Source organism: Oikopleura dioica, chromosome 2 (assembly GCF_907165135.1).
Source record: "Oikopleura dioica chromosome 2, OKI2018_I68_1.0, whole genome shotgun sequence".
NCBI classification, from domain to species: Eukaryota; Metazoa; Chordata; class Appendicularia; order Copelata; family Oikopleuridae; genus Oikopleura; species Oikopleura dioica.
Window position 1 is genome coordinate 12,637,503 of NC_137292.1, and position 25,544 is coordinate 12,663,046.

General features: G+C 39.7%; 6 protein-coding genes across 7 annotated transcripts; 2 read left to right on the forward strand and 4 right to left on the reverse strand.

Moving 5' to 3' along the window:
- The first annotated feature begins 311 nt into the window (after positions 1-311).
- Positions 312-5,346, forward strand: LOC145698735 (gap junction delta-2 protein-like). Of its 2 annotated transcripts, none has more exons than XM_081775950.1 (11): positions 312-447; positions 1,363-1,468; positions 1,517-1,698; positions 1,836-2,101; positions 3,254-3,409; positions 3,481-3,564; positions 3,667-3,759; positions 3,890-4,146; positions 4,193-4,303; positions 4,358-4,510; positions 5,174-5,346. In XM_081775950.1, exons 1-11 carry the CDS (start codon positions 330-332, stop codon positions 5,202-5,204), a joined length of 1,557 nt encoding a protein of 518 aa, XP_081632076.1. In that variant the 5' UTR covers positions 312-329; the 3' UTR covers positions 5,205-5,346. The 2 variants fall into 2 exon arrangements, with proteins under 2 accessions (XP_081632076.1, XP_081632075.1); XM_081775949.1 differs by lacking the exon at positions 5,174-5,346 and adding an exon at positions 4,700-4,814.
- Positions 5,347-5,892: 546 nt separating this feature from the next.
- Positions 5,893-6,387, reverse strand: LOC145698333 (uncharacterized). Its single transcript, XM_081775533.1, has 3 exons — positions 6,249-6,387; positions 6,071-6,205; positions 5,893-6,030 (listed from the first exon to the last, which is right to left on the reverse strand). The coding sequence occupies exons 1-3, from the start codon at positions 6,312-6,314 to the stop codon at positions 5,893-5,895; spliced, it is 339 nt and encodes a 112-aa protein (XP_081631659.1). The 5' UTR covers positions 6,315-6,387.
- A 1,778-nt stretch (positions 6,388-8,165) lies between these two features.
- On the forward strand, positions 8,166-9,019 carry LOC145698334 (ADP-ribose pyrophosphatase-like). Its single transcript, XM_081775534.1, has 2 exons — positions 8,166-8,173; positions 8,233-9,019. The coding sequence occupies exons 1-2, from the start codon at positions 8,166-8,168 to the stop codon at positions 8,960-8,962; spliced, it is 738 nt and encodes a 245-aa protein (XP_081631660.1). The 3' UTR covers positions 8,963-9,019.
- A 67-nt stretch (positions 9,020-9,086) lies between these two features.
- Positions 9,087-11,675, reverse strand: LOC145700049 (uncharacterized). Its single transcript, XM_081777307.1, has 6 exons — positions 11,465-11,675; positions 11,050-11,226; positions 10,604-10,805; positions 10,041-10,184; positions 9,800-9,959; positions 9,087-9,755 (listed from the first exon to the last, which is right to left on the reverse strand). Exons 1-6 carry the CDS (start codon positions 11,639-11,641, stop codon positions 9,122-9,124), a joined length of 1,494 nt encoding a protein of 497 aa, XP_081633433.1. The 5' UTR covers positions 11,642-11,675; the 3' UTR covers positions 9,087-9,121.
- Positions 11,676-12,527: 852 nt separating this feature from the next.
- LOC145698335 (uncharacterized) lies at positions 12,528-13,044 on the reverse strand. The gene is made up of 4 exons (XM_081775535.1): positions 12,967-13,044; positions 12,823-12,929; positions 12,691-12,783; positions 12,528-12,594 (listed from the first exon to the last, which is right to left on the reverse strand). The coding sequence occupies exons 1-4, from the start codon at positions 13,042-13,044 to the stop codon at positions 12,534-12,536; spliced, it is 339 nt and encodes a 112-aa protein (XP_081631661.1). The 3' UTR covers positions 12,528-12,533.
- Positions 13,045-13,055: 11 nt separating this feature from the next.
- LOC145698337 (putative iron/ascorbate oxidoreductase DDB_G0283291) lies at positions 13,056-13,901 on the reverse strand. Its single transcript, XM_081775536.1, has 2 exons — positions 13,442-13,901; positions 13,056-13,399 (listed from the first exon to the last, which is right to left on the reverse strand). The coding sequence occupies exons 1-2, from the start codon at positions 13,899-13,901 to the stop codon at positions 13,056-13,058; spliced, it is 804 nt and encodes a 267-aa protein (XP_081631662.1).
- Between the last annotated feature and the right edge of the window lie 11,643 nt (positions 13,902-25,544).

Consider the following 25,544-nt stretch of genomic DNA (forward strand, 5'->3'; position numbering starts at 1 on the left):
CGCTATATTTAAACCCGATAACAAGTTGGCAAAGTGGCGACATTGGCCTATCTCGAAATTGGACTTCTCCAGGAATGGACTTGAAAGGCAATATTGAGCGGCAATTATACTCGTCTGCGGATGCGTTTTTGCAACATTATGAACCTTTAATTGGGATCAATCTAGCGGATAATCGGATTCTCCGACATGTAAAATCAGTCTCTCGGATGAGGATTTATAGCAGCCATCCGAAGGTGGATTTTAAGACATAGCCGGGTTATAAATTAAATTTGGCACAACTCACTGTTTATTGCATATTTTCAAGTCCTCGAAATAGCTGCTGAGATTGAATGTCTTGGCACTTTGTTGAGCGTTGGCTCGAAAAGGCAAGTCAGCACGCAACACTCGTCGGAAAGTTCTGGCTCACCTTCCTCATCGTCTGTCGCATGGTCATCATTGCAAGCATTGGTAAGGCAATATTTGTTTTAGAAAGATTTTGAAGTTGAGCTCTGCATATTCATTTTGGTTTTACAATTGTTTTCAACAATGTATTGATGTCCATGAATATTGGATGCAAATAATTTGGCCATTGCGAACCTCTGAGTCCGCGCTCATTGAATTATGTATAAGACTTTTGGCGCAGGGCATGAAGGAAAAGGGCGAAAAAGTATAATTTTCTAATTAGGGAATCGTCACAACTTCCCGCCAAATGTTTTCTTTGCCGTGGCATAAGGCATTGATTTTTTTTTAAACAGACCGATATTTATATTTCGCTTTGATTATTTTTTAAAAAACAGGGGAACAATCCCTTCATAATCAATTCGATTCAATCATATCAAATTAAATCAGCAACTGAGTCTTCTTATTAGCTGAATTTACAGTGTCAACCCATCAAAACATCATTACTCGTGTCGAGATTCCTCCGTCAAAGTCTCCTTTTGCGAATTAATAATGTTTATTTTCGGCGGGCGGGGCATAACTCCTTCTAAAGCATTGATTTCTGCAAAATTAATATCTCGGGATTAGAACCTGACTCTTTCTGAGCGAGGTCTGATCAAGCGCGAACGCTAAATTAAAATGCCCGGCGATGATTCGCTTTTAATTCCAACTTAAAGTGCCACTTATTCCTCATTCAATGCTGGTTAATATTACCGGTTGGCGGAGCCGAGAGTAAATAATTAAAGAAATGGTCTATCAAACTCAAAAGATTTACCAATTTATCAAAATCAGGTTTTTACTGTATTTGTAGGGAGTTATTATTCAATCCACAGAATTAACAGTACAAAGGAAAGCTTCCACGTGCATCTGTTTGATCTGAATGGGCTTATCAAAAGCTTTAAAAATATTCATTATTCAACATTCTAAAAGTTTCTTTTTATTCAGGTGACAGAGTATACGCCGATGAACAGTCAGAATTCAAATGCAACACACAACAGCCTGGCTGCAACAATGTTTGTTTCAACTCCTTCAGTCCGATTTCTCATCTCAGGTTTGCGAGTCCCGAGCTCTTCCTTGATTTCAATGATGATTTTTACAGATTTTGGTCTTTTCAAATCCTTGCCTGCGCAATGCCTTCCATCATCTTCGTCATCTACTCGGGGCACAAGGCGCGCGAAAAGTCCAAGCTCGAGTCTGAAGCGAAAAAGCGCCAGAAGGAGCGAGCCCAGAGGCACCAAGAGCGCGGACCTACACAAGCCTCAGCCCCCTTCAGCACTAGCGGTATGTTGAAAATGACTACGGCTATCTAAGCTTACATAATTGATTGATTAAACCGAATAAGCGGGTGTTTTCACTGATTTAAGGAAAAAAAGGGAGGAGCTTTTTTTATTCATATTCAGGCAGTTATCAAAATTTAGGCGGAGAGAATCGCATCAAGAGTCCCAGCAATCTCAAGGACACCGCTACCCAGACCAACCAGTCGGACATTGTCGAAGATGTCAACGACGACGTCCGCGGGAGCACCCTCAAACGACAGCGTCGCACACCCCGCAGAGGTGGAAAAGGCTCGTCTGGAAAGCCCAGCGAGCCCGGCGCAGGAAGCGATGGTGAGAGCGACTCTGACAACGAAAACAGCCCACTTACAACGCAGCAACAGCAAAATACTGTGCTCGACATCGACAAGGTACGAAACAAGTGACAGAAAGCCTCATTATCGAATCGATATTCTCAAACTAATCACGTGATAATCGATGGTTATGCAGCACAATTTAACACTAAGTTTTAATCACCAAAAATAATATAAGAAGGGTATTTTTGAAGAAGATTTTAAATTCAATCCAAAAATATTTCTATAAACCTTGTTAAAATTTAATTGGAATCGACTTAATTTGATAAAAAATTGATGACTTTTTTTTATAAATCAGTCCTCAAGCCTCTTAGTTTCACCAAGGCCTTATTCAAATTGGAAAGTTTCTTCACTTGACCTTTGCCGGTTTGAAAGTTGTCTGCAGTGACGTTGATTGACTGGAGGACTATACAGTCCCATGAAGTACTGTATCCGCTGTCTACTACTGTCTCAATTAATATATTGAGCAGCATTGTATAGATAAATAATTCAGGGCGGTTAAGAAAGCATGCTCTTCATATTCAGACTCAGAACAATCCGATAATCAGATTGACCGTATAAATTATATTATTACCGTTATAAAAGTCCAGCCAAAGTACAACTAAGCCGGTTAAAATCCTTTTGAGATCGTCATTTGCATAAAGCCTCTTAGAAGGCGCATGTCATCCAAAAAAGTATCGTGAAATAGGTCCCCAGGGCTGTTCATCTGATTAATTAGGCACATTATATGTTGCCTTACTACCCGGCGGCCATTTCAGGCGGGGAATAATCCGCTCCTCTCAAATCAACCTAGGCACTGTAAATTCCCTCAGTTCGATCTCTTCTTTATCAGATTTTAGGGGTACTCTTCCTTGATTTCATTTTTCGACGACTTTCATCTTTGCCCATTCTGACATAAAATTAAAAAACGCATTTACAAGATTGAAAGCTCAGTATAATTCATCATTTACGAATAATACGACAAAAAAAGAAGTTCTTTGACGTCTTATGACGAATTTCGTGAAGGCTAATCAAATAAAAGCGAAATCATATAAAGATGTCATCTTTATATATTTTCATGAATATTTTAGGAAAGAGATGAAAAATCTCAATTCCCCTAAATGTCAAAACCTTAATTAGCGCTGCGTGAGAATTTATGAGTTCGCTAAGGATCGATTGAAACTTGCAATGAATGAATAATTATGGCCTTAATAATTATATCAATCGTAGCGATCAACTGCCGCTTCACTGCCTCCACTGTCGGGCTGCGGGGTCAAGAGTGTTGGCAGCACCGGCCCGCCGGAGAACGTGCTCGTCTGGCTGCCCTCTCAGCCGCCCAACCAAGTCAAACACCGAAAAGGCAATCAACCATCGACACATGGCCAGGTAATTTCACTTCTCCAACTTTTCTTTTTCATAATCACCTGCGCGATCAGTGATCTTACTCTCATCTATAGAATGGCCATTTGCCAAACGATCTTATGCCCATTGAATTACCTCCGTACTCAAATGAATACCTTCAAAACGCAGATGACTTTACCAAGGAATGTGTCCGGAATAGCAGACTGAAATGAATATTAATAATATAATTAAATATTATATTATGCTTTTATTTTGAAGAAAAATTTCCTGGACCCTACTTGAAGCAGCATATTCATACCGCTCCAATAACACATCGTGATCCTGAAATTACCAAAATAATCAAAAAACCAAATCGTCATTTTCGCCTCTATGTGGTAAGAATTCCAATGTTTATAAGCCCAACAGTACTTTTTAAAGCCCATAAAAGTATGAGATTAGGCAGGCAGACATAGACCGCGAAATCGGATTGCGGGAGTGGAAATTAGCCTCGAATGAATATTTCAGGTCTCTACCTTTGTGCGCCTGAACCTGGAGTTTGGGTTTCTTTACCTTCAATGGCATCTCTTTGGATTCGAGGTGCCCTCCACTTACAAATGTCGACAGAGTCCCTGCCCGAACGTCGTCGACTGTTTTCCTTCCCGTCCCCAGGAGAAAACCATCTTCCTCTACTTTATGTTCCTCTTCAGCATCCTCTGCTGCGTACTCAACGTTTGCGAGTTTCTAGAGCTCATTTGGAAGCTGCTCAAGCGCTGCGACTGCCAGTAAGAACACTCAAGTAAAAACAGCACCCTAACTGTGCTTTTTCAGACGGCTCAATTGCTGCGGCTGCCAGCAAAAATACCAACGACCAAGTGAGGCATCTAGACAGTACCTCCAAGCCGGTCCTCCACCCGCGCCATTTATCTTTGATGGTCCGAGGTATTTCTACTCTATTTCTACGTAGCCATTGATTTTTAATATACTTTTCTTAAGTGTGAGCAGGTTAGAAGGCAACTACGACGATGGCCATTACGACAATCGTCCACTTCTAGGCGACAAACGACATAGATTTGTGAAACGCAGCGCGTCTGGGTTGAAATCGCCGACTTCCTCCGCCGCCCAAGAGAAATTGTTGCAAGACAAAGGGTAAGCAGCAAGTTTCTCTTAGAGAAATGAAATAGTAGAAGATAGACAGTTCACCAGGCACCGGTGATATTCTCTTTATAGATTAGTTAGAGAATATACTCGTCACCTTTTCACCACTACGCACTTTTTTACCAAAAAGACAGCTTGAAAATCACACGCACTTTTTTTAATACTTCACTATTACTGTAGTCAACGCGTAAGCCCGAGCAAGCAATGGAAGTACTGGAAAGGCACCGAGTCCGAACAAAATACTCAAGCCAATAATGAAAAGAGCACCAATTGGCTCTAGCCCTAGCCTTTCTGGTAGAGCTTGAACGGTATCATCTGTCGAATCATGTGATCAGCTCATTTTTGGCGAAATGATCTCGATAATCGTCTCCTTAGAAAATAAAAAAAAACTTCATGCATGCTCAAAATGGCCCTCTAAAACACCAACTAAAGATCAAATGAAATATTTTAATCTCTGATATAGGCAGATGCATGAAAAAGCACAAATTTATGTTCATGAGCTTTAGGTAAGAGAAATCTAACTCTTTGCTAACTTATTTCATTTCCTGGAATTTGGAAAATCGAAATTCTAACCGCTACCGCCCTCACTATTCAAATTGTTGTTGCGTTTTCTGTTTTGAAATTAACGAAGAAACACCCTTAACGAATGTCTAGATATCGTCGAAAAGCGCCGAAGCTGCCGTAACTGCGAGTCTAAAAAACGACGCTTACTGTAATGAACTGTACATGAATAGCATTCCTGGAAAACTTTCCTCCTCCGAATTAAACCGCCCGAGTGCCTCGACTTGCCCCAAAACGCATTTCTTCTTTCGGGGAATTAGGCTCTTGCAATTGAAAAATTTAGCAATTGACTCGGTATTTATTATAACTGTAATAAAGTAACATATTTGAAACATTTCAAGGTTGTTTATTTCAAAACTTGATTACCTTCACTTTTCGAAAAGCGAAGAAAGTGACGTGCCATAATATTAAGCCGCGTATAATAAAATGTATTTCCGTGTGAAAATCATCATTCTGACATTTCCAATGCCTTTGATGAGATTGATTTATACGATTGACGTAGTTTTAATGTCTGATCTGGCTTCGTAAATGAAATTTCAAAATAGGTTCTCTTTGATCGTCTAACTAATACGACAGATTTATTACATCCATTCTAACCGCCGAAGGATAATGGCCTCATTTATCTGGGTCGACAGATGAACTTGGCAAAATGTAAAACAAAAAGACCTGATTCTTTCAAAAATTAACAGGTTTATAGTGATTCTTGAGCCAGGCTTTTTATCGAGATCAAAATTTATTCAGCGTAGAGAACAGAACTCCATTTTGTTGCTTGAAGGGCGGTTTCTCGATGTAAAAAATATTTCTATGAAAATTTAAAGTTTCCTTTTTACCAATGATTCGTCGGAGCAATCAGGTGCTTCTTCGATTTCGTATGCTCGAAGACATAAACCGGCATTTCCATCATTTGAGTTTGGGCTCATCACGACAGGTCCCTGCACAAAAGTACCAATCTGATGAAATATTGAGTACGAATTTTAAAATGTTTTTCACCTCGAATTCCATGAGAAAACTTCCCTCTCCTATCACAGAAAGCTCATCTTGCCCGTCATAAACAGTCAGCCAGGGCTCACCAACAGTTGGATTCTTCAATATTCTAGCGTATAATCTTCCAAGGTCTGATTGATGCTTCAAGAACGGCTTCGATTTGTATTTTACCGTCGAATATTACCTGATGAATGTTTTCTGCGCAAATCAGTTTTCTCGGATTAAGTTTCCAGCTTGGAATGCCCATCATGTCCACAAGATCAGCACCTGTCTCAAGGCGACTGAGGCTTGTTTCAAAAAACTCTCCAGGTTTTCCGATTCTTTGAGACCAGGGTTCGGTAATTTGAGCTCACGCTAAAACTCAAGGAAACAAAGCTTGAGACTCACGTTTTTTAATTTGAGTTTTGAGAACTCAGAGATGAGAAATCAATTCTGGCGATCCATGAGCCAATCAAGGAAGCGCTCGCTTAATTTGAGTTTTGAAAACTCAAAACTCTCAAATCTCCCAAAAACTCAAAACTCTCAAAATCTCAAATCTTCTCAAAATGATTTCTCAAGTCACTTTGAGTTCTCAATTTGAGGAAATTTGAGCGTCTAGCCAAAATGAGTTTTAGCTTGAGCTCAAATTACCGAACCCTGTTTGAGACATTCTTTGATAGAAAAAATCGAATGTGGATGATTTCTTGCAAGGAAACGGAATTATCTCCCGCAAGATTACCTTGAGGGAGATATCATTTGCAATTATTTGCTTTTAATGATGTTTGATCAGCCCATCAAATAAAGGCTTTAGTAGGCGAGCCCACTAATCCCCCTTCCTTTCCTCGTTGATTTCAATCCCGCGAACAATACCAAGTTTGCGTTTCCATCATGAAAGAGCCCGAAAGAAAAGAATTCCATGACGTAGCTGTAATTACCGGAGGTCCATTATGTATCGAAAATAAATACTCGATCCCTTTGAACATCATTGGCCAATGAGAAATTTCGTTTTCAATGATTGGATGAGAAAACTCAATAAAAGCGAGTCCGTTGATGCAGTCATTCATCAGAGAATTCAGATTGATGTCGAAGAAACTTCATTCTAAAGCGTGCACGGGAACTTATGCGAATACCAGCATTCGTCGAGGAGAAGTTCCAAGTGATAAAATTAGGAAAGAGCTCGTAAAATAATAAGAATAAATATTGAAATGAGTAGGCCTTGTTTTCTATGCCAAGAGCGATGTGAAATCTTGCCTCGATCAGGGATGTAAATCACCACAACCACCCCACCACTGTGGTGGGGTGATTTTCCACCACCACCTTTTTTCAGTGGTGGTGGTGGGGTGATTTTTCACCAACCACCATTTTAGTGGTGGTGGTGGGGTGATTTTTCACCACCACCCTTTTTGAGTGGTGGTGGTGGGGTGATTTTTCACCACTCAAATGGTGGTTGTGGGGTGGTAAAAACAGTGTTTTTTTTAGGTTGACCCTGACTTTGTCCCAACCGTGTTCAAAATCCTTATGTGGTAGCCCCATACATCTATACATTTCTGAAAGCCCAGACTCTACTGCGTTGCCTCGACTGGGTCTTGTGACCTTGGCGAGGTCATATGACCTCAAATGACCCCTTTGAAGAGAGGCCAAGCGGAAAATAGTCAATTTTTAAGGAAAACTAGCATAAAATTGCTTGGATTCTAGTGTGGGCGGACACTGACATGATGCATGTTTAGAACCGCCAGATCACGGGGATCATTTAGACTATTGATTATAAGGGGGTAGCTCATGCCCTGAGGCAAATTAAGGGGGTCGGAAAACCCGAGGGTCAACCTAAAAAAAACAGTGTTAAATCTATTGGCAAAATTATCTAAAAATATTCTCCAAAAGTGAAAATAATAAATAAAATCGTGATAGCGGTACTCGAAAAATGATACCTGGCCCTTTTTTATTGAAAAATAGGCTTTGATGATAAATTTATCACGTCGAAAATGGTTACTGTGGGGAAATTTTTCACCATTTTCAGTGGTGGTGGTGGGGTGATTTTTCACCATCACCATTTTCAGTGGTGGTGGTGGGGTGATTTTTTTCACCACCGACCACCCCACCATTTGGCTGTGGTGGGGTGAAAATGGTGGGGTGATTTACATCCCTGGCCTCGATAGTGTGAAATAATTCGAATTCTGAGCTCTAGAAAGCTTCGCCACTCCGTTTCCGAACTACCATCCGGTCGACTACACAGCTGATTTTGTCAAAAGTGGACCAGTCTGGGCAGATCCAGCCAACCCTAGTGTTTTAAAATTCAACACCATCGATGGCGCAACAGACCGGACTTCCTTCGTCGGATATTCTGTCGAGAACGGCTTTCCTCAGAATCCAATTGGCAGAACTGGAGTCACAGGTCGTGGCAATTTAGGAAAATGGGGTCCAAACCACGCTGCCGATCCAATTCTTTCTTCATGGAAGCGAGACGAGTGTGGAGAAAAGGTCTACGACCCGATTTCAAGACGACCGATTCTTCGATTTGTCGCGATTTTTAGAAAGAAAGACTCCGAATGGGCTATTCCCGGAGGCATGTGCGACCCAGGCGAGAATATTTCGCAGACACTGAAGCGAGAATTTGCTGAAGAAGCACTAAACAGCAACGATTATCCAGAACGAAAAGAAATCGCCGAAAACATCTTCAAAAAAGGCATCAAAATTTACCAGGGATACGTCGACGATCCTCGAAATACCGACAACGCTTGGATGGAGACACAAGCCTACAACTTCCACGACGAAATCGGGAAGCTCGACTTTGTCAAACTCGAAGCTGGAGATGATGCAGCAGCCGTCAAGTGGACTGATATTTCTTCCGATCTTGCGCTCTACGCTTCGCACAAGGATTTCATTGAAAAAGTCGCTAAATTACATGATGCTCATTGGTAAACCCTGCTCCTTTTCTCTCCTTTCATTCCTCAATAATATCTTTCTGATTTATCCAGCGTAAAATAATGAAAACATTCATCATTTGTTTCAAGTGGCAGTTTATTTGATAATATGAACAGAACTTCTCATAATTATTTTTCAAGCAAGCAGTTTTTAAATTCAAATTTCTGGTATGTAAGTTGCGCTAAATTCGTAAATTTCTTGAAGCTCTTCTAGTTGAATATCTTTGCTAGTCGATTTGATTCCTTCGCGAGAGACGTAGATTTCTTCCAAGCTAGCCATTTTACCACAACAGCCTCCCAGAAACCAGAGCGAGTTTCCCACGGTGACGAGACTTGGGGAAACGCGAGGTGATCTCAGGTCGCCCACGGCCTTCCATGTCCTCGAGTTGATAGCCAGTTCCAAAACTCGTGTCGTTTGTGTACTCATACAGTGGCCAGAGACAAAGATCGTGTCGTCTATCCTCGTGGCGGCCACACCTTCTAGTGTCAATGGTAAAACAGGCCCTTTTGAAAAGCGCATTCGTTTGGTGTTCTTGTGGAAGGACAGTTTTTCTGTCGTACGGAGAATCTCTCCTTTGTCGCTTTTTCCTCCGATGATGTAAACAGCATTGTCGAAAGAAACTGCAGGAGCGTCGTATCGTCGGCTGAGCATCGTCGGTCCATTCTTCCACTGATTTCCGGAGAAAATGCCAAGGTATTCTGTCGAATCCAAAACTCCAGCAGCATTGCTTCCCGAGTTACCGCCAATGGCGAAGAGTCGGTCTGCAAAATTGACACATCCGAGTTTTGTCCTGAAAGAAAATGTTTACAAACGCCCATTGAAAATCATCTGCACCTGGGAAACTGAAGGTCAGGCGCGTTACTCCATGATCGACCATGATTGAGGACAAAAACTTCTCGTCGAGGAAAGCCGACTCCAGCTGTACCACCGATGAGGAAGATTTGACCGTTGAAAGAACAACTGCAGTGTTGAATAAGAGGCGACGGCAGCGGGTCTGAATGTCAAAAATAAAAGAAATTAAAGACTTAAAGATTTATGGCCTTCATTTTGATGTCCGTCTGAAAAATGAGCCTACCTAGTTCGGTGACAACAAAGTTTGGGCTGACCAGTCTGACTTGATCGAGTGCGACGCCATGCCTTCTACCACCTGTCACGATCACACTTTTCGGCGTTGCGATTTCCAATGTCATCGTCCTCTCTATATCCGGCACTCGCTCAGCTAAAAAAGGCCAAATGTTAACTTGAGTTTTCGAAAGATTCTCCGATCATTGATCTTGAAAGAGTGGAAAATCAGATGGACTATAAATATTATTCTTCTATTTTTGGTGACGAGAAAGTTGTTTTATTGCCGGATATAACTCGCGTGAATTGACCTAGTTCAAGGTGCGGTCGATAAACATAAATTACAAAAACGCTGAAGATGTCAGTTTGGTTTACGAAGCCGACACAGATGGGCACTAAGTTTCTCTTCTCAAATATAAATAGAAGAACTATTCATATTAGGAGCAATTTCGAAAACGCGAAAAGCACCAAATCAAAACCAATTTTGATTCGAGTATCTGCTCATGCTTCAAGCAAGAGCTCACTCACTAGCCGAAGGCAACGTAAAATTCCTCGTGACTTCACTTGGCGACGAACCTCTAAGATTCCGGCTAAAGTGGAGATTGCTTCCAGAGTTGTGACCATTAACTGTGATAACTTCGGGTTTAGGACGAGAGATAGAATTTCCTCCGCGAAGTTCGAAAAGTTCATCGTACAAGGCTTCGTTGCGCAGTTTGATTCGGTGGTTGTCTTGTTCCAAGATGTCAAATTTTGCTTGAAGAATTTGAAGATCCATTGCCTTAAAAATGAATTCAAAAGGGAAGTATTTAGGGACTTCAAAGTGTCTGTAATTGAGACAGACATTTAGACGAAATGGAAATCGACCAAAAAAGACCTTATGACAGATCGTTTAGAGACTTGGAGTCTCAGAAGGTCGTGTGGGTTGTATTAAGGATCCTTAACCATTGATGATTGATGTCAGACCGGGCCATAAGTCAGTGAAAGAGCGGCTCGTTAACATCAATAAGTGCATTGATAGTTACCTTTTGCTCGAGAAAGAAGAGACGAGTGTCGACGAGCGTTCGTTCTTCCCTGATGTGTTCGAACTCGCGAGTCATGTTTCTTCTCTCGCTTGAGAGCTGCAAAATTGTTGAGTCCAAATCACGGATTTTGAGCGAAGAAGAGTCCACCGCATTTTGAAGATTTTGAAGAATCTGACTCTAAAAAGAATTTAGAAATTAGGTCATTCGAGCATTTAGGTGTAGAGACGCGACAGGAAGCTATATCTCTTTTCTAGAGCGATTACCAGCAGTAACTTAAATGATTGACAGAGGGATTTTAACACTTTATAATTGGTGACAGGAACGAGAAAGGCGCCACGTTCATTTGAAATTTATCACGTGTTTTTCCAACTAACTGGCGAAGAAAAAAGTGCGAGTGAGGAATGCGCATTCTTACTTGCTCTGACAGTTGTTTCCGAAGTTTTCTCAATAATCGTGAAGATTTGTCCTGTTTTCCTTTGCTTTTTTCTCTTTCTTTTCTTCTACCTCTTTTCGTTTTTCTCTCAGTAAGACCAGGAATATCCGTGGCAAAAACGAGCTCTGCAATCAATAGAAAAGCTATCAACACTCTCATATTTTCAGGTTTAATTATCTAGTTCACCATAAACTCAAAATGGTAATTATGTACACGTAAATGGACGATTAGGCGAGATTAAGAATCGCTTGGTACAAATCTGGAGGTAATAAAGGATAGCGAGCGACCCAAGACTCAAGTGCGACCCAAGAGTTCGGCGCTATCTGCTACCTAGTAGAGAGTGAGCGGATGAAAGAATCAATCCTGGAATTCTTATTTTAGCTTGACTAATGAATATTAACTTGATGCAATGTGTGATAGTTTTAACACCTTCAAGTTGAGTTTTTCAATGATCCTTCTAGTACCGGTAACGGCCCTCTTATTCGTTAGTAAATGGTCGAAGCATTATGGTGTGAACAAGATGTGATTTCAAACAAAGTCGCCGTTATTATGATGAGAAAAAAAATATATTTAACTTATCTGTTGACTAGATTTTAGTAAGTCAAGGTCAGACCTGCTCTCAATCACGATACATCTGATGAGAACTGTAGTTTAATCCCTGTCTTTCTCTGAGGCTAAAAACTCGATCGACCTTTTTCTTGACAGGATACCGGCTCGCAATCAACGCAATCGTTGAAATCATCAAGCATATCCTTCCTATTCATATAAATATTGTTTTACATTTTTATGATATTTAATTGATTCTCATCTGGTGACGTAACTTGCTGGTCATCAAATCTACCTTTTATGAAGTCTAAAAAGAGTGGGATGGATGGATATCAAAGCAGCACTTAGCGTGATTAATCAGGCGCGTTCCACAGGTCCGCACAGTTTTCAGACGAATAGATGAGGGTGATGGATCGGCAACTGATGGATACGGAGTTTTTCTTCTTTGGACTCGGGTCAAAACTAGCTTTCACTTCTTTTTGTACAAAATTTATTTTACAGACGTTTAAAAATGGTAAAAACTCGGGTGGTTAGAGGGCGATCCATCTGTCTCCGCAACTGTAGCTCTTAATTCATTTTTATAAGAAAAGATTAATGAGATTAATCGTAAATGATAATTTATGGCGGATTCAAATGTCTATTCGAAGCAATCAAAAACTTACTCGGTCTCTCTTTCTTTGCGAAATTCGTTGAAAGCGCCGATTTCAAAAGGCCCGTCTCGCTCGACCATTTCCCAAACATGGTGGTAGATTTTTCTGAAACTCGTTATACACGATGTCTTATAGTGCACGAACCCATATTCTATGTCGTCCAAGAACTTTTCACTTGAAACCACATTGACAAAGAACCATTCCTTGAAAGTTTCATCTTCACTTGCCTCGAATTCTTTACCTTTCGCTTTCTAAGGAATTGTTAAAAAAGGATTGATGTTTTTCAACCTTTTTTCGCTGAATTTCTGGTAGGTTGTGTGCGTTCCACTTGAATTCGTCGAGCCTAGTCAGTTTTGTATCGTCCATTTTCGGAACTTTTATGGTTTATAAAGATGGGCTTTTCCATGTTGGAAATTTTTAAACCATCTCCCGAAAAACGTCGGCCAGGACCATCTCATCGACGAGTTGGTGTTCCGGACATGATGCCAGGTAGCAGTAATGACTCCATACGAAATGTGCTCAAGCATGTTTCCAAAGTTGACAACGAATGTATCCTTCACGGGAGGAATCGAGAACCACTCATCTTTCGACATCGCTTGAAGCCCGCCAGCATCGTCTTGCATCAAAATCGTCAGGAAACCATTATCATAGTGGCCTGGGACGCCCCATTTCTTTGGAGGAGTTCGTTCGTAGCACAGTGCGTTTTGGACTCCATGCGGCTCTAGAATCAGTAAACAAGGTTTACAGCAGCATCATGGCCTACCGACTCGATTTAACAATCTTCCCTTTTTAAGACCAAGAGCGATTTCAAAGAAAGAAACCAGTCGTAAAGCCAGACTGGTGATTTCGCCAATATACTTGTGAAATAACGAATCAACGTATTCAATGTCAATACAAGCATCCTTCTCGACAGAGCCATTGAAAGGAGTCAAGCTGAAAGCAGAGCCGTCGTGAACTAATTTTCCTTCGTAATTTTCAAGCTCCTTTCTCTTTGAAGGCGAAAGATGGTAGAAATCAGCAGAGACTCGTTTGATCTCTTGAATCAAATTTTTGTCGACACCGTGATTGGAAATGTACAAAAATCCTGCATTCACGAGCGCTTCGTAGAGTTTCTCGACTTCTCTGGAATCATAGAGGAGTTTTTCCATATTGATAATCGGGGCAGAGAGAACTTTCTTGGCCCTAGCATTTTTAAATTTTTGTTCCGGGGTTATTTTCCCCATCTTTTCTCTTTTAGTTTTTGGGAGAGGAAATGACGGGAATAAATTGCTTTTTTGATGACGAATTTTAATAACAATAGTACTTATTGTCCTTCAAAAGCATTTTATTTACAGAGAATATTAACAAGCATTTACAGGTTTTTCAGTATTCGAGAAGAATTGCAATCGTCTCAAATCCAATCCATCTGAAAAACTGTTGCGGCCGATTGTGCCTTTTTCGGTTCTCCTTTATGATTTCCAAATTCCTTTTTAAATTTTCGCTCTTAGAGAAAAATGACTCAGATAATAACAATTTTCGAGCTTTTCGCTTATCCTACATTATTCTTCATAAAAAAGTATAAGAATAAGCATAAAAAGAGCCCGAATTTGCTTTTAACGGTTGATGTTTCTGCGGTAAAATATTTCATAATTGTTTCCCACGTAACTTCATGTATACCGCAAGTTTTGGGCTTCAAATGAGTTCTATCTTCGCGGTAGACCGTTCTTTCTTTTCAAAATTTGTAGGAAAAATACTTCGCAAAAGAAAAAAGTTCGTATTCCAAAAAAGAGCGGGTAAGCACAGATGCTTTTCGAATTCGTGTTTCAACCACCGCGAAAAGTCATTTTGGAAACCAGCCTGAGTACATGAACGTGAGAATCCTCTCTTTACTAGCGGTTCAGCTGCTCGTCGACACACTCGCATCCGCGGTAAAAAAAATTTTGACAGTTTTGACTGCTGAAAGTTCTCAAAAAAAATAATTGAGCGTTTCAGGGAAAGAACTTGTTCTTTTATGCTCTAAAGTAGGGCAGCTGAATCAGAAGGGATAAGGGAAAAAGCAGCTCTGGATATCCGAAAGCACGCGACGGATTAGCAACCACGTTATTCTCGTTATTATTGCAAGAACTAGAAACGTTTCTCTCGCCTCAATCGTCCAAATGTCTGACTATGCAAAAAAGAAATTCGAAGGGAAAAATGCTGTAAGTCCAGGACGAACGTGAAATGCTGCCAAAGTGAATTTGTGTTCACACAAGAAATTAACTCAATTTCTGAACACGCTCTCACGCTAGCTTTTTCTCCCTTCTCGTTCCAAGTCCCGGTTGGTTATATATTAGTATTTACTTCATTAGGCCCCCCGCGGAATCCAGTTCTTAGAAACTTATTTGTCCTAATTTCTCATTGACGGGACGAGGAAATAGAAGTATCTATTGAACGTATGTATACCTAGAGCTTCTGACTTAGGACCTAAATAAAGACTTACCTCACTTTCGTTTATTTCTTTGGAGCGATAAGAGACTTATTTCAGAGCGAGTCCTGATTTTCTTCTTCAAAGTCGGCTTTTCCGGGCCTGAGCATTGTTTCCTGTGATAACTGATTGTAGCCATCTTATTGAGCCATTATCCATATCTTGATCCCTCCTTTGCGCAGTCGCCCGCAGCTAATCCAAAATCTGATTGTTTCTCTTCCTTTGTTCCTGACGTCCTTTTTTCTTGAGAAAATCATCAAAGTACTTTTTGTAAAACAGAATAAATCGACTGTTTTGAAGACGAGACACAAATTTTCTTGATCTAAAAACCATAAAGCAGATTAGATTTGACTTCATTTATATTTTATAAAAATAACGGAATCGACTGAAAATTTTTAAACGAAAATGTTTTATTGAATCTAGCCCTTACAATTTGAGTAGCTAGAATTTTCAATCAACAATGCTTATTGAACTTTTTACCGTCCCAGCTCACAGAACTGCTTTATTTTGCACGAATCAGTGTTTTGGCCACAAATCACGCCACTTAATTTTACAAATTTTATTGACGGGCCACTGTTTTGACAAGCTTGTATTTTGGGACAACGAGCTTTCAATGATATCTCGACCGTGCGAGTTATTTTCCAATTTTAGATTTCTTCAGTTTATTTAATAAGATTGACGGTTAAAAGCGACAGGTTTTAAACGTGTGTTACAAGTTGTAGTAATAGTAAGTTAATATCAGAAGAGAAATTAGTAATAAACGGAGTTTGTTCAATTGATAATAAGTAAGAGATCTTATTAGCTCGTCATTTCAAATGACTCATTTGACATAAGATACGTTTATTAGTCCCGGCAGGAGAGCCATTTGCCCCCCTTTGCGCCACGCGTCAAGTCAGTTACAGTCAGCTGGATACAGTAAAGCTGGCTTATCATCTCAGATTGAGTTCAAGCTCACCTAAAACGCGTTTAATGAATGAGCAGGACGGTGAAAGGCGACCTAAGCCAGCCCAAATTGAGTTGGCCTTTGTTCCGATAAGATCCTATATTTTACGCCACTTTGCGCGGCTAACCCTGGCCACGAATATATTCTTGTGTTGGCTGGATTATCATTCGAATTTCGAGCATCGTGACCCGACCTCCCATGAAAACGAATAGACGAGTGTTTATTATTCTGCTAATCGCCGCTTATTCACGTGCTTAGCATAAATTCATGAGTCTTTCAAAATATGCTCTTACGTACCAAGGCGTATAGATAAATTTAAATTCCCAAAAGCGAATTTTGAAAGGAATCAGGTAGTTTTGACGCTCTAAGAACTCCAGATTGGGCGAAGTTTTGGGCCCTTCAAAATGAATTCCCTCTTCGACCTTTATACAAGTGTATCCTTTCATCAAAACTCTTAATATACAATTTGAAAACTCCAATTCTAGCGGTCAATCTAGCGTGTTTCCCAATTCACCACGTGGTTACGTATTTCTCCAGCGTCTGATTCGGCTTCAGTTTCAGATTTGAGTTGAGTGGATTGAGTTGATGACTGGCTATATTTTTGTTACATACGAGTTACGGAAATAGTCCTATGTAAAGATTCTTATCCGCGCATGCTAATTATCACGACCGCATAAATGGTAACTTTACGAAGCTGGCTGACCTTCTCAGGCCGATAATATCGGACTACTTCCAACACAAATTTTTCCAAAAGCCAAAAGCTGTGGCTTTTAAAAATATTCATTTTCGCACTCTCGAAAGCAGCGGGTTGATGGTTATATATTTTTATAATCCGGGACGGAGCGTTGTCAGCGGCGTGCTTTTGTAGCGGGATCAGAAATTATCCAAACTTTTAGAAGAATACTAAACTCAGCATTTGGCGGAAGGGGCCCTCCTCCACCTGATCCGGACTAAAACTTCCTTTCTCAATTTAATATGCGCCAGCCCAAAATTTAGAAAAAAGGGCCGTGTGCGTCGAAATTAATTATTAGGGAAGGTACATAAATAAACATACTTTCAAAGGAAAATTACTCTTGAGGCCATCTTTCTTTTACTAATAATGTGCAATGTGTTTAATAAAATTATCCGTTGTTAAAGACTCTTGTTCGTGGTTAAATCTTGATAAACATATGTTTTCTCAATTAGCCTGATTAACTTGTGATTGTTAAAAATACGCGAAGAGGGCTATAAATTGATGAACATAATAATTGCTGTCGTCTGTCTTCAAGATAGAAATTTTAATTGTTTCACTAGAAAAAATGATTCGAGCAGCGTGAAAGAAGTTAATTTTGGAAGTGATATTCTAGTGGCGCGATTTTAGATTGGTATATTTGTGAAGATGCAGGAATCCGGATGAGAAACGTGCGCGTTTATTTTTTAACGAATTTAGATTCGCCACGGGTCAGTGGGGCAGTTTGTTTGCTCGCTTTGCTTAGATGGGCTCAGCTGGTCCCACCCTTAGGATATACAGCAGTGTTTCGGCGGGCCTGGGAGGGTTGAAGGCTGCAGTTCGGGGAAGAGGGATGAAGACGCGCTAGTGGTCGGAAAAGGGGTATTTTGGTAGGGCATCCTGCGCGTGAAGAAATATTGGTTCAGAATCGTGACTCCTTTCCGGTCAAAAATCAGGCTAGGATAATCTTTGAAGATAGTTCCCTATTTATAAAGATAATCCTAGAGAGCTCCGGGATTCGTGTCATTGTCCCGTTTGATCCGCTAGATCCAGCCAGACTATGCATTAATAGCCAGCTAAGTTTGTCTCACGTTTGCCAAGTTGCCGAGTTTTAGGGATGTCGATAACCTGCTCAGCCGTGCTCAGCTAAATTCGCTCTTTTTGCCGCCCCACGCGCTTTTCATCCTCTTGCGTAAGTAAATTACTGTACAAGCCCTTAGATATTCAAATATCGGGCTATTGGTATTGTTTTTGATTGTATTCTTTTTGCTCGAAAAGTATTTTTTGAAAAGTATTTACAAAACAACTTCTGCCGTCAAAAATTCAACCCCCTTCTTCAAGCGCCCTTAAATTCCCCGTTCTTGATCATTTTTAATCCAAAACATTTTTGGATTATCTCCAAGGGCCGAGCAGCGGGAGCTCGCAACGATCAAGGCCTGTTTATTAAAATTGAAAAATCGGCATTGAAATCGCATTCCGATTCATCGCTTCCTTTCAAAGTGGGGGACACATGAATTGTGGCTATTTTGCGAAATGCGTGAGTTGTGGCTCTGCATGAATTGTGGCTCTTGCGTGAACTGTGGCTCCCAAATTTAGTCAGAGTATTTTGATAAGATTCAAATATCGTTTTCAGCAGAATGACGGTTCTGTGGGGTGTGCCAATTTGATGAACTGGGCGAAAGTATCTTTTGAGCCAAATAATTAAAATTGAATTTTTATGTTCTATTTTTTGATAAAAATAAATCAAGTCTAATTAACTAAAACAATAAATTCAGATTACAATTTATATTATTAGAAAGAGAGTGGTTTTTCTCAATTGAAGCAAGATCTTTTGAGCTCACAGAAGAGAGATCAGATTTATGTATCGAAAAAGTTTAGTAACTTTATTTAATTTTAGATAATCTTATAATTGTCGAAATTTTCATTTTGAAACTTTATTTAGAATTTGCAGCCCCTATTTAATGTTATTCACCTCAAAATGTTATCTCAATGACATCATAAAATTCTTACTAATTTGGACAGCCACAGTTCACGCAAGAGCCACAATTCATGCAGAGCCACAACTCACGCATTTCGCTAAACAGCCACAATTCATGTGTCCCCTTCAAAGTGGATAATCAAAACTTCCGAATTAAAAAAAATTCGCGAAATGGAAATCCTGGATTGAGCGATGTGTTTTAACCGCTTCCGGGTTGAGAAGTGCACAACCGCCAAGCTCATTTGGCACCTTGGGTGTTTCCGTTAGCGCTAGAAATCTGGAAATTAACGGAGTAATCGTATCAAGATGGATTTCTTTGAATTCGTTCAACTGGAGATGTTTAGGAACAGAAAAAGAGGAGCCATAAGATGCTTTTCATCTCGATATTTATAAATTTTTCAATTTGCTCCCTGGCTGATTAATATATTTTACGTTTTGTCATCTTGTGCTTTGCGGCACCGTCAATTAAGTGCTAGAAATAAATAACCGCTCCCTCTCAGAAGAGAACACAAACATAAATTCGTCAGTTAAAAACGAAATTCACTCTTCGCTTGAAACGCATTTTGCCAACAAGTACTGTCGACTCGCCTCTCTGTTTAGTACACTAATTTCACATGCGTTCTTTCACTTTCCACGCTCCCAACTTTCACCGCACTCGCTCAAATACTACTCGATCCATTACAATAAATTTTCATCCGATTTATATCCGATTTGCGGTCGCCGTTTCCGTGACGATGAACCGTAACTTGTCCATCAAATTTTCAAAAAGTTCAAAGGAGCCATTCCGCCGGGAGCATTTCCAACTGCTTTCGTAATTTTCGCCACTCGCCGGAAGCTATTTGGGACGGGCTGATAAATATTTATCGACCGTGGCCGTGAAAGTACAAAAAAGAGCTGTTTGAGAAGCATTGTCACCGGCCTAACAGTGCGACATTTGGGCACACAACACACTTTAGCTAATTAGTAGCTCAAGAAAGACAAGGCAGATCTTCTCGTTATTGGACAATGGACGGGCAAACTACTTGAAAGTCCCGTCTTTGAAGAGTTGGTTTTTTCTTCGAGGAAGGAAGTGAAGAGTTTGCCCTCGATTATAACCATGATAAGTTACAGTAAGGTGTTTCTGTGCTAATAGCAGCGCTTTTGATCGTGTTTGTCGAGGAATTATAGTCTGAAAGAACATTTTTAGGGCTATAACCTCTCTTTTGGCCTCTCTGGAAAACGGACTTCCCTTGGTCGATTTCAAAAATTTAAAAGGCAAATATACTTGTTTTCTCCTAAAAAATTCAAAAATGATATCAAAAAATACTTTTCTTCCGTAAATTTTTATTCTAGAATCATTCAAAAATCGCCATTCGGTTTTCCAAGAAAACTGGAAGCTCTGAGGTAAAATTAATCCGATTATAATATTAAGTAGAGCATATTCTATGATCCCTATGGAAAAAATATCAAGAAATTGTCTAAATTATGATTATAGTTCTCTCTTCTTTTAAATCTCTTTTGTTTATAGACGGACGCTTGAGATCCACGCGGCCAATCAGAGCGCGATCAATCGCTTGACTCACACGCTCGCCAACAGCGCTCTCTTTTTGGCCTGGAGGATAGCACTCCGCGCAGCGCGTCTACGCGCATTTTTATCCTCAGGTGCCTGCACTAACATGGCGCTAGAATGAAAATTTTAACAGATATCGAAGATTTTTTCCATAGGGATTGTAGAGAAGGCTTTAATTTATTAATTGATCGAAAAAAATCTACCTCTGTAATGGTAAAATTCTTCGGAAAACCGAATGGCGTTTTTTAAATGATTGTAAAGTCGAAATTTCGAAAGAAAATATAATTTTTGATGGCATTTCTGAAATCTACGATAGATTTTGAGTATATGAGCCTTTTAAATTTTTGAAATCGACCAAGGGAAGTCCGTTTTCCAGAGAGGCCAAAAGAGAGGTTATGGCCTTAAGATATTTTTGGTGATCAACTACAGATTTGCATGATTCTCAGTCTAACGAAAAATGATTTACAGCTGATATCACGGTGGTGAGCAGTGAATTTTATAAACCCATAATTATTTTGACCACATTAAGGTTTTTAAATAAAGAGAGAAAATATTCTAGAGTTTTTCAAGAGCTACTGATAAGAAAAGTCGGTACCGGGCGAATCTTGCATTTCAGTCCCCTGCAGGTCTCAAAATCCAACATTGTCCCCTGTCGATCATCATCAAGGTCGGCTCGCCGTGGGTCCATCATTCTTCCCCATTGACAAGGAATAAAAGCCACTCCGACTTTTTAATTATTTTTAGCTTCTGTCGCCTGTTTCTAATTTTGGAACAATCAGCGGAAAATTTATGGATGGCGAAATTCCTGAAGAGCTATTTTGGATGAAAAGGCAGTGCCGAAAAGTTTGCGTCTCGAAGATGGAAAGATGGAATTAGAGTTGGTTTTTAGTAGGCTCAGTACTCGTCGCTAGCAGTGTTAAACATGACCCTTCTGCCCACAGTTAACTTTCAACACGCTCGAAGAAACTTTCCTCTTCCAGAATATTTTGAAAATACATTCGATTAACTTCTCAATACACGGGCGCGCAACTAAGCGCTCAAAACACGGGGTCGGGTGAGGGGACCACAATGCATTATTCAGCCCCGCGCGGCGCGCAAAATTCGGATTGTCAGAAAGAGCGCTCAAGACTTTTAGCTCTAACTTGCGTTTGCGGCGGGTAAAAAGGTAACAATTCATATCGCTGGAAAGCTTGAACACTCACCTATCAGGATTAACAATTAATTTTGAAAGACACTTTCTGGATTTGCAGCTGTAGAATGAAAGATGAATCCGGTGCAAAACGCCACCACTTTTGAGAAAACATCCAAAATTTCACAAAGTGTTTCGTTTTAGTCATCTTAGCTCACATTACAAAAATCAGGTCAAACGGATTATCACAAGAGAAATAACGGCGGCTCAAAGTCGCCGTGGTCGGTTGAACCGACCACGTGTATTGAGAAGTTAAGTTCACCTGGGCAACCTTTTTCACATTGCGCTTTGAACCGAAAATTTTTCAGCTTTGCCTCAGCAAATATTGAGCATAAAAGACAACAGTCAATTAGTCAATTTGATTCATGCTGAAGCCTGGTCGAATACTGTTTTAGAGCGTAACATCCGCTGTTGAGAATTTTTCTGAAGCTCTCCTTCAGAGCAGCCCAAACACTTGAGAACTATCCGCTTCCTGAATGCTCTGATAGGTGTACTTACAGAATGACTTCGCAAATACAGGGCTTCTATCGTTGTTTGTCCTTCGATTTGGCAGCATCTGTCTAAATCTGAAATAAAAAATTCTCCAAAGTCTTTGATAAGCCCCCTTGCCGTATGTTCCTGAATTAAAAGATCACTTATAAGACCAAAATTAAAAATACAAAGCTAATAAAAAAGAATCTCCCGGATATCCCAGGCCCCGGAACTGGAGAGTCCAAAAAGTAAACAGTCAATTACAGAAGGTCAGCAGGAGGTCGCATATGCTGTCACACTCGACGGATAAAGTGCCACTAATACGGTTAACTTCCGAGCTGAATTGGAAAATTTAGAATTTTTGAAATGTGAGTATTAATAAACACGCGCATCGATTTCTACGTAAATTTTGGGATTTGACGGAATGCGAATATTTTCGCGCTGTTTTGACTTGATATAAATTGCGCCCAGTGCTTCCCAGTACAGATAATAATTTAATGATTTTGATGAGTTGTTCAAAATCACTGAAATCACAAAAAATGAAAGATAAGTGCGCTATTTTTTCCGGAAACATGACTTTTTGAACGGGCGTTTTTCAAATTTGTCTGATGAAATTTATTCTTGGTGCTCGCTGTCCAACAAGTCTTATGTACTCTGTTGAAGCGAGTGGTGATTAATGGGAAGAAAAACGTTATCGTAAAATTCTACTGTAACTACGTGTCTCTATGTACTTCTGCTCTCTGTCACCACACTCTCTCTCTATTTACTCTTCTACATTTAAGCGCTCGACGCAAGAATAAAGTAGTCTTCTGTTAGGAAATTACAGGACTCACATTTAGTCGCATTAAATTGGTGACTGAAGTGAAAAGGACTTCGCCTCTACGAGTTGGTAGATAAGCCTCGGGAAGGAGGTTAAGTTGAGGAATCAACGTTGATTAAGGAATATTTTGCTTTCTTGAAAGAAAGAGCGGGTTTGACGACTTTTGTTTTAGTAGATGAATCAAGATTAAAGATTGTATGAATCTTAAATCACACTAATCATCAGGAAAGGAATCAATAATTTTTCTTAAAATCCAGAATGGCAAAAGAGGAGAGTAAAGAAAATAAGGGCATACCCAAATTCCCCGTTGATCTAGAATCATTGAACCAACCACTGATTAAATTCATTTTATCAATTATCGATACTAAAAATTTCGCGGAACTTAAATCAGCAAGAAAACAACAACAGTTAGAAGCTATTCAGAATTACGGTCTCGGAAATAATGACACTATTGACTTTGGTGCAATCCATTTTCCAGAAAAAGCATTGTTATGCGTCGTTCCAATAAGTGCGCCTTATCAAGTTAATGAAGATAGACAAGACTCAGTAAGAGAACTCGATAGTCTTATTTTAGATTTGGCGAGCAGAGACCCGAAGACTAGTTTTTTCAGTATTGAAAATTTAGGTGATCCAAATACTTTCGGCACGACTAATGAAACCGGACGACTTTTTATACAGTCGTATCTACCAGAATTCGCGAAATTCAAGCTAGATCAATCTGTCGTAAAAACGGATTATGTTTCTAAAAAAGTTGATTTTGAGGATAGGACTCCTGAAACGGATGGTCTACCTACACCGGGTGCATTTTCGCGCAAGCCAAAATTTAATCCTGATACACCACTCCCATTTTCCACTCCATATTTTATGTCAGATAGACTTCCAAGAAGGTCTCTCTATGAGGACAGTAAGATTTCTGAGCCAAATCCGGCACCAAGACAACCTAATTTGGAGGAAAGCTTTTCCTCAGCGTTTAGAATCGACCTTAAGGATCAGGCTAAAATTCGGATAACTTTATCGCAAATGACATTTGAAAAGCTAAAAGATATTTCTAATTGGATGGCAGATGCCCTTTTTCAGTGTAAACTTGCGGGAATCACATCTGAGCAAATTAAAATAAGTCAGATATTGGCGAATGTGGAGTCAAACTTGAAAAGTCTGCTAATTCGAAAAATGAGTCGTAACGGGCAAATTTCGTGCGATGCTCTTTTGAATGCATTTTATGAATGCTCAAACTTTACTCCGTTAGATGCGAAAAATTCAATAGAAAAATTCGGGATTTCTCCAAGCCGACCCCTTATCGAGCAATTTTATAAAATGTTAGGAATGGCGGAAAGGGCATGGCCAGGTCGATCTCAGAACGCGATTGAAGAACTTACTTTGATTGAATTTATTAAGAAAATGCCAACAAAAGTTACTAACGAGAGTATTTTTAAACTAAGGGATGAAAGGCTTAGCACGGTTGAAACCCTTAATCTATTGCAGAAATTAACAGATATGAAAAAAGAGTCCAGTGTCGTTATAAACGCACTAGACAAGAGTAAAGTGCAGTGCTATTATTGTCAAAAATTTGGTCATACCAAAAAAGAGTGTAGAAAACGGTTAAGAGACCTTGAAAATGCCAAGAGGAATTCAGGTCAAGACAAAAAATTCTCGAAACCAACCTTTGGTTCTGATAGAAAAGGAGAAAAAAGTCCGTCCCAATTCCAGAGTAAGGGTGAAAAATCGAATTTCGAGCAAGCCCGACAATCAAAAGGACAGAAGGATCGAAGTAGTGGATCATTCGGAAAAGTCGAACCGGGTAGAAAATGTTTTTTCTGTGGCAAGGAAGGTCACTACAAAAAAGATTGTTTTAAGTTCAAGAGATATGTAAATTTTTTACAAAAAGAGAATCAAGAAAATGATTCCCAAAAGGAGGGTCAATCAAGCACTAGCTTTCGCGGCGACTACTTGGATGAGTAATGGGTGAAATTCCAACTTGCTCGGTACAGTTGCTACAGTACCATGGTAGTGAAATAATAACTGTAAATATAAGTAATTGCATTATAGACACAGGATCAAATAGTAGTTATGTACATAGACGCGCAATAGGATCAAAGTTAAAAGAAGAAAATGTGAGGTACCAAGTCGGAAACGTAAAACAAAATTCAATGATAAGAATTAACCGCGCCATAAATGCTAATGTAAAAATTGAAGATAATAGCGAAATTTCGAATTGCGAGTTGTGCATTCTTGAGGATGAAAGTATTACAGTACCCGGCATAGTCGGAATGGACATACTTTCCGATAAAATTATAAGGGCAAAAAACGTGACCATAGCTCATTCATCGGTAGGATTTCAGAAATCGGAAATCATGGATGATGGAATCAATAATTTAGGAGTAAATTTTTTAAGAAAATCGGTAGATACGCGAGAATCATCAGTTTATCTTAGGGCTCTAACGTTAATTGAACCACATTCGGAAGTTTCTTTGCCAACCAGTCGATACAGATATGATAATTTGAACAATTTATCACTTTCAAAAGATTTAGAAAACGTCGGTGTTATTTTAGAACAAAGAGTAAAGCCGGGAAAATTATCAAGTAATCAAGTAAGAATTCGTAATCCCTCGGAAAATGCGTTTATTATAGAGGAAGGATCTACTATTTTGAGTCCCTGTAATGGGAATAGAAATGACTTTTCAGAGGATCAAGAGGAAAATAAAATCCTAAACTTTTTAGTAAATACAAAAGATGTCTCGAATTTCGAAAGAATAGTTCTGAAAAA

Coding starts and splice junctions, on each gene's coding strand:
- LOC145700049 (XM_081777307.1), bottom strand. CDS start 11,641: ATGAGAGTGTTGATAGCTTTTCTATTGATTGCAGAGCTCGTTTTTGCC. Junction 10,185..10,603: donor CTTTAGCCGGAATCTTAGAG/GTTCGTCGCCAA, acceptor GGCCTTTTTTAG/CTGAGCGAGTGCCGGATATA. Junction 9,756..9,799: donor CCTGACCTTCAGTTTCCCAG/GTGCAGATGATT, acceptor ATTTTCTTTCAG/GACAAAACTCGGATGTGTCA.
- LOC145698333 (XM_081775533.1), bottom strand. CDS start 6,314: ATGATGGGCATTCCAAGCTGGAAACTTAATCCGAGAAAACTGATTTGC. Junction 6,206..6,248: donor GCGCAGAAAACATTCATCAG/GTAATATTCGAC, acceptor CCGTTCTTGAAG/CATCAATCAGACCTTGGAAG. Junction 6,031..6,070: donor GTTTTCTCATGGAATTCGAG/GTGAAAAACATT, acceptor ATATTTCATCAG/ATTGGTACTTTTGTGCAGGG.
- LOC145698735 (XM_081775949.1), top strand. CDS start 330: ATGTCTTGGCACTTTGTTGAGCGTTGGCTCGAAAAGGCAAGTCAGCAC. Junction 448..1,362: donor GGTCATCATTGCAAGCATTG/GTAAGGCAATAT, acceptor CTTTTTATTCAG/GTGACAGAGTATACGCCGAT. Junction 3,760..3,889: donor GTCATTTTCGCCTCTATGTG/GTAAGAATTCCA, acceptor TGAATATTTCAG/GTCTCTACCTTTGTGCGCCT.
- LOC145698337 (XM_081775536.1), bottom strand. CDS start 13,901: ATGGGGAAAATAACCCCGGAACAAAAATTTAAAAATGCTAGGGCCAAG. Junction 13,400..13,441: donor AAGATTGTTAAATCGAGTCG/GTAGGCCATGAT, acceptor TACTGATTCTAG/AGCCGCATGGAGTCCAAAAC.
- LOC145698335 (XM_081775535.1), bottom strand. CDS start 13,044: ATGGACGATACAAAACTGACTAGGCTCGACGAATTCAAGTGGAACGCA. Junction 12,784..12,822: donor TTGGACGACATAGAATATGG/GTTCGTGCACTA, acceptor AACGAGTTTCAG/AAAAATCTACCACCATGTTT. Junction 12,595..12,690: donor CGCAAAGAAAGAGAGACCGA/GTAAGTTTTTGA, acceptor AAATGAATTAAG/AGCTACAGTTGCGGAGACAG.